The following is a 7,547-nucleotide window of genomic DNA, read 5'->3' as shown; positions in this document are numbered from 1 at the left end:
GCGATTAAAATTCGATTAATTGTGCAGCCCTACCACACATACAAAAATACTTCTGTACATTACCACGTTTCCTATCAGTCAGTATGCTCCAGGGCAGTAACCATTGGTTTTACTCCATCAAGCCATCTTCACACCCTTTTTTCACTCCACAATTCTGTATAAGTTCTGGAGGTTTGGTTTTGATTACTTATATTCTCTCCAAATACATAAAGGCATTATTCACAAATAGGTTAATGTCTTTAAACCATAAAGAATGATGCCAATACTAAAATATTCTGCTTAGTAGTGTAGCAAACATACATTTTGATTATTGTAGGACTTGAGTTAATAGAAAAAGAAATGTAGCCTATGCTTAATTATTCCCAAAGATATTGTTAAGGGAGCAAGGCATTGTTAGTTATGGACTTACAGTGTGCTCTCTAGACCAACACATGTGCAGCCCTTAAAACTCTTTATTTTCTCACACAGAAAATGTATTTCCATACTTGAGCCCACTCTTACCTTTCATGGTGAGGACACCACGGCAGAAGTTTTTGAAATTGATCCTCCCAAAGGTGTCCGGGTCTAGACATTGGGCCAACTTCTTCACCTGTGGAGAGGTCCGAAAAAAAACATGACCGATTTCAGAGCACACCGAACACTTTTCTGTTACTGGATCAGTTCTAGATTGGTTTTCTTCCTATCTTTCAGACAGGAGTTTTGCTGTGTCCATAGGAACATGTATGTCAGACTCTGCTCCTCTGTCTTGTGGTGTGCCCCAAAGTTCTGTGCTCGGCCCCCTGCTGTTCAGTCTGTATTTGCTTCCTCTTAGAAAGATATTTGGTAGTTTTGAGGAAATATCTTAGCATAGCTATGCTGATGACATCCAGTTATATTAATCTTTTAGCCCTGATAGGCTAGATAAACTGTCCTTGCTCTACACTTGTTTAGCCTCCATTAACAAATGGATGGCTGACAATTTTTTTCAATTAAATTCAGACACTGAAGTGATGATTTCTTCCCCAGACAGCATAACCCCTAAGATTAGGCAGGCCATTGGGGCTCTATCACTCTCTGATTTTATGTGCTAAATCTGGGTGTCATCTTTGACATCCATTCATGTGTTTTAACAGTCATGTGAAATCTGTGGTTTGTTCCTGTTTTTTCCATCTCAGGAACATTGCTAAGATCAGATTTGTGGTCTCTAAAAAAGTGATAAAGATGCTTGTTCATGCTTTCATTTCTTCACGTTTGGATTATTACAATGTACTGTACACTTGTTTAAACAAATCATCCTTGGACAAATTGCAAGTTGTACATAATGCAGCAGCAAGACTTTTGTCTAAGACCAGCAGGAGATTACACATTACTCCTGTGCTTAAGGCTCTTCATTGGCTACCAATAGGTTTTAGAGTGCATTTTAAAATTTGAATCACTACTTATAGAGACTTGCATGGTCAAGCTCCTGCTTACATCCAGGATCTATTGCACGCCCACATTTCTGGTCGCTCACTAAGGTCTTCAGGCCAAGACTCCAGAACACGTTTTAAAACCAGAAGTGATCGTGCCTGTTCTGGGGTGGCTCCAAGGTTCTGGAACTCTCTCCCGTCAGCCTTGAGAGCTTTGGATTCTGTGAAAACCTTTGAAAAACACTTGAAGACACATCTTTTTTTAGACAAGCTTTTAACTAGAAATATGGCTTAGTATTTTATGTGTTGCTGTTTTATTTGTTTTTATTGTAAAGCACTTTGTGACCCTTCTTGTCTGTGAAAGGTGCTATATGAATAAAGTTTACTTACTTACTAACTTACTTAATACACATAAAAAAAATAATGCTCCCTGTATCACTTAAAAAAACATTTGTCTGTAGGTACTGTGGAGTAATTTGGAATCCATGATTGTAAACCTGCACATGCTCAAAAATAGCCAGTAATTTACAGCCCAACTGGTACAAAAGGCGCTGAAACTATATTCTGTGCGGGCTGAGGGCCGATACATTCGCTGCTTTTCATTTTGGTGTAACGCTGACTCAGCCAGCGTTAGTATTATTAGTTACACCTGTGCTTCTCTTGCTATTCCAACTCAAAATATGGGCTGTGAATGAAAATCTATCGGTACTGAAATTATGTTATATCATATTGGTGTCAGGCTATTGAAAAAGTACCTATGATGACCCTCAGCCCTATTCAAACATTCTTCAGCCACTTCAACATGTATTTGCGTATGTGCGTGTGTTAATGCAGGTCTGTGCCTTCCACCACTGTCACGTTACAACAGTTGGTTTTCGAGATAGACAGGTGGCAAACCAGTTATAAGTACACAACTCATCCTGACTTAACATTGCACTAAGAGCGCTGCAAAAGGTTTCATATCACCAACCATATTAAGTATAATGGATAGTTTGATAGTCAGTATTCTCTCATGCTGCATCTATCCTCTTTATCAATGCAAACACTGTGGTCTTTCAAATGCAGAGCTACACTATGCAGTCTGTGCTGTATAAAACAACTTTTGTCCCTCGAACAACCGACCACCAGAAAACATGAAAACACCTGAATTTGAATTGTCCTCCATCTAATATGCAAAAAAGGTCATACATGATGTTAACAGTAGGATTATAACCAACAATAAAAGTCTAACTGACAACGGTTTATTGCCTTTATCATCAACAAGACAATATTTACAACCACACTGGAATCTGTAATGTTTATCGCACAGCACAATGGTGTGTTTGTTTTGCAAAACGTACCATTAATAACGGTTTTAATTTTCTTATAGCCTTAGTAGTACAGAGTGTTTGTCAAGGTAATGACAATGGAGGAAAGGCAACTGGGTCATTAAACCAACTTGGGTTGTCATCTTGCAAAAGTCATGGCAATCTGCCTATCCAATGTGGAATGTTGATATTTTGGCCTGGTGGGGATGTCCAAAATGGACAGGAATCAGCATCTATGCATCATTACACTTTGATATTTTCTTGAAAAGTTCAGACTTTGTCCTAATGTGACAACCTGCTACTAGGCCTGCATGATTAATCGTTAAAATCACAATCTCGAACTACCCTGTTTACGATTTAATTTTTAAATAACTTTGATTTAAAAAACAAAATTAAAACTTTTTTTATGACTTTGGTTCTCATTTAATTTTACGAGCCAAATGCATCACAAACGCTTTCACTTTCTTCTGTGAGTTTTGAACAGACTGTATAAAATAGGTTTTAAAGCACTCCCAAGCGCTGCAATGCTTCTCTTCATTGAGGCCTCTATGTTTACAGGCTTGTGGTGATGCACACTGTGCTATAGGTGCCAAAAAAAAATCTATGTTTGGTTTGGTTAAAATTATCGACTAATGTCCTTAGTTTTCGTATTCGTCAATGTCTTTTATAGAGCAAATAACATTTCCCATAGACGTGTATAGTGTCCGACTGGGAACCCAGAAATTCCAACATTCCAAACAGTCCGTGTCCAAAACAAACACTAGGAGGCTAACCTAGCTTACCTTAACAAGGTAAAGGAGCACGCCAGGCCCCCTTTCCCCAAAACAGAAGCTACCCCGGTAACGTTATGGTTTTCACTCCCCAAAGTCGAGTGCAAAATTGAGTTGCACATGCCTCACCTTGCCACAAGTAGCCATTTCAAATTTAACAGCAAAAATTTTAACAAAGGTTTCTAACTGAACAACTTCAGGGTTTTCCCATGTTAAATAAAAACAACTTGGGTTTTATAATGTTTATGATCTATAACATATGACATTCTGATGTTATCAGGTTTGACCTTGATGTTTTGAAAGTTAGAGATAGTGTCAACATATGAGAAAATGTGTGTAACTAAGCTATTGAACAGACTAGCATACTATGCAATGAGACACTTAAGTAAGCCAGGTAGCTATGAAGGGTTAAAAGACAAGGTTTGAGTTATGGTCACATCTCGTTACTTATAAGGTGAGTCACTTCTTTACGTATAATGAATTACAAAGTAGATCATTTGGCTTCATATTTATTGATGCTTGCGGTAGGTACATTTTGTAACTTTGTTCGGTAACTACATTCTAGCATCTAACCGTCCTGGCCATTAGAAAGAATGCAGGCAAAAAGTATAGAAAGGGAAGAAAAGAGGTCAGAGGAGAAAATTGTAGGATTACGGGAGTGTGTGCACATTTGCATGTGACTGTACAACTGGGAGAGTGTCACCTACTGGTTACAATAGTAGGTCAGGTTGTCATGGAGCAGCCAGTGGGATTTGCCCATATAGGACAATGACATGAGAGTGCAATGCAGGAGTTGGTTGCTTGATACGGTGCATAAATTTAAAAGTACCAATCCAATGTAGGTGTAATGTGCATTTGATTGTTTATTTACAGTATATACAATCTTATTATCATCATAGAATAGATATTGTTTTGTCTGTTTTTGTATGTACTTGCAATACATGAGTTGGAGAGAGAGTTGGATCCCAAGAACAGGATAAACAAATAAAAAGGTTTAATAATGCACGGTGAAGTGCAAAATGTTTAGCATTATTTTGCATAGGTTCTACTAATGTATAAGTCCTTGATTTATAAATAGCATCCACTTCATCCTGTTAACCCATTTGCCAGGTCAGTGGAAAGCTCCCCTTGGAGCTAATCAGTGCTTCCACAATGTTCCTGCTGATGAGCAACACAACACTGGGGAGCCAATCCACCACAGTGCTCATTAACTATGACATGCATTGAGACACGAGCGATGTCCATTGTGACACATATGTACTCTTGAAAAACACCAATAATATTAATTTTTCATCTTAAACTAAGCTCTTTAACTCAACACACATACTGAAAATGCCCCATTATGTTCCACTTTGGTTTGTAGGCATGTCTTCCATAATTAATGCTTTGTATATGTATATAATCCTTTAAAGAAAATATCCTCAATCAAACGAAACAGCATCCTGAATCGAGATGTATGGGAAAGACTGAAGTGAAAAACTATTTACAAAGCTTCATAGGTATTCAATTAAGAATATTAAGAGGAACAGTCCAATAAATGGACTGGTGATGTGTGTGTGGTATTGTGTTGTGTTGCTAGGTATGTAAATTGTACATGCACTGATGTCCTTCACAAATTAAGTTCCTAACGGATAAATACAGTTCATTGAATTGAACTACTCAGAGCTGAGGTGATTTCTTGTGATTAAGATACAGGAAATGTCCTGTTCAGGATTGCAAGAAGCTGGAGCTGTCTCAGCATAGACTAGGTGAGAGGCATGGTACACCCACCCTGAACAGGTCACCAGCAGTCTTGTAATGTAATGAAGTAGAAATACTTCTTTACTGTACTTAAATAGAATTTTCACTTCTGTGCTTTACTTCGTTTCTAGAAACTGTTACTTTCTTTTACTCCACTACATTTCCCCTAAGCATCTTAGTTACTCGTTACTACAAAATAAAATCAGAAGAAATGTGTTACACTGGATAAAAAGTAGGTGTGGTGAATCATTGCTCCTTAATTGCCAAGATAATGCACCCTCCATTTCAGTGGGTGACCTGTTTTTGACAAGTGGCAAATAAAACAACCACAGGCCAAAACTAAAGAAGAGGAGGAAGTATAATGGCCGATGGTGTCATGGGAGCACCTGGTGCAGGCTCTGCCGCCATGGTAACAGACGATGACCACCCCAACGACAGTGGTGATGAAGATAACCTTTGGCCATAAAGTTCATCATCAAAGTTTTTCTTATTTTTACTTCTAATATCAGAAAATTACTTTAGATACTTAAGTACAGTAAATATCAGATATTTTAAGATTTTTACCTAAGTAATATTGTACAAGGAGACTTTAACTATTTACTGGTACTTTTATTCAAGTATTACTTTCAAGTACTTTATACAAGGCTGTTCACCAGTCTAGATTTAAATACACTTAAGATGAAAAATGTACTCTTTATAAGTCTACTGACACTTTATTTTAATGTAGTGTAATGTAAACAGATACAAAATATGATGATGATGATAATGATGATGAGGAGGAGGAGGATATATATCAGCCTTTTAAAAAAATTGAAGGTTAACACAAAATATGCTTTTGATAGGGATCCCATACATGTTTCATTTAATTTCAAGATAAGTATGCCTACATATTGGTACTTTTAACAACTTGCCAGTGCTCTCTGCTGGACCACTAAATGCAACAGTGTCACATTACAGATGAGTTCAAACCTTTGTCATTTCCTTATTGCAATTTCTTGCTACCAATTGGTCAACACACAGTACACTGATTTTGCACATTAACTATCAGTCCATAGCTCTACTTCTCATTATACTTGGCAAAAGTCCTCTGCTGGGTCAGTTTGCACTCTTCCCATCTGAATTTGTTCAAAGGTCATCTTTTTCTTGCTACTCTGTTTTATCTGTCGGCTTCATCATCTTTCATTACTAGACCTTCCACGTTAGTTAACAAATGTAACGTCTAGTCTGCACCTGCCATTAAAATGTTAAAAAAAAAGTAAAAAGGGAATTGCATATTTCCACCAGAGCACCCACTGCACAGTGTGCACAGTAAAAAATAAAGCTACTCCTTAAAAACAACCATCTTATTCCACACACAACATTTAGGTCAGAGAGGTAAAGGAGCATCTGGCTGTTTTGTCACACTGCATTTCACTGTTCCAACTGCATTGCTAAGGAACAAAATTGAATTTCTGCTTTGGCTCCAACCTAGAAAACTTTATTTAGGAACCTCCTCTGCATCAGGAGCCCTGGCCCCACAGGTCCAGCTGTGCTCTTCCCTGCCTCTCGTGTGTCCAAAAATAACAGTGGAACTTCGCGTAAGCTTCTATTATAGATATTTTCAAGAGGCGTACGGTAGCCTATAAAGTTTCAGAAAATAATGAGGACGTGTGTCAAATTCAAGCCACGGTTGCCTATAGCATAGTGAAGTTGCGGACAATTACACGTGTGCTCACCTGTTCTGCCTGTCCAAACTGGGAACCCAACTGCACAAAGTGTTCAGGGCGGATAAACCCGTCTGAGTCTTCGTCACACAAGTCAAACACTTCTTTGAGTTGCCTCACAAATGTCAACAGACGTCCCGGCGTAGGAAAAAAGTCTTTATCCATCTCTTTATTGTTTTTTTCTTCTAATTACCGAGTGTTTTAACCCGACGTGAACCACAAAAACACCACGTTGTTTGGAAATCGCTCGGGCTGTGCGCATGTGACACAAGAGCTCGTGGATGCTGTTGCTGCGCGCGAGAGGAGACGTGATGCTGATGATTGACAGGACAAGTCACAAACCGGAAGCACAGCAACGTATTCCATTATCAGTAAAGTAACGTTGTAGAAGGCCAGTTTGTCTTCACTTTTTCAGCTTCACTGTAGTGTAGAACACTTTAATTCTCCTTGAGGCTTGAGTTCTATTCTATTATAAAAACTAAACTACTTCTGCTTCACAGATGTTCAAGTTTGGAGTTGTTTATATAGTTTATAAACATCTTGATCCACCATTTAATGACCTAATTCCTGGTCTCTATTATGCAATTTCTCATTTTCTCCCATTATGCACACACAGCTGACTCAATCCTTTCCAACCCT

The 7,547-nt window shown here is 38.2% G+C and overlaps 1 protein-coding gene across 1 annotated transcript in view; it reads right to left on the bottom strand.

The window, feature by feature from the left end:
• Positions 1–7,271, bottom strand: part of LOC116701740 (rab11 family-interacting protein 4A) — a 12,223-nt gene extending 4,952 nt beyond the window's left edge. The window contains exons 1-2 of the mRNA XM_032535622.1: positions 6,921–7,271; positions 502–589 (exon numbers count right to left, since the gene is read on the bottom strand). Of these exons, the coding sequence (XP_032391513.1) occupies positions 502–589; positions 6,921–7,073 (241 nt within the window). The 5' untranslated portion in view covers positions 7,074–7,271. The remainder of the gene's footprint in view (positions 1–501; positions 590–6,920) is intronic.
• Positions 7,272–7,547: the final 276 nt, after the last annotated feature.

The sequence above is a fragment of the Etheostoma spectabile genome, chromosome 2, assembly GCF_008692095.1.
Source record: "Etheostoma spectabile isolate EspeVRDwgs_2016 chromosome 2, UIUC_Espe_1.0, whole genome shotgun sequence".
In the NCBI taxonomy this organism is placed as follows: Eukaryota; Metazoa; Chordata; class Actinopteri; order Perciformes; family Percidae; genus Etheostoma; species Etheostoma spectabile.
This window is presented reverse-complemented; position numbering and strand designations above follow the sequence as displayed.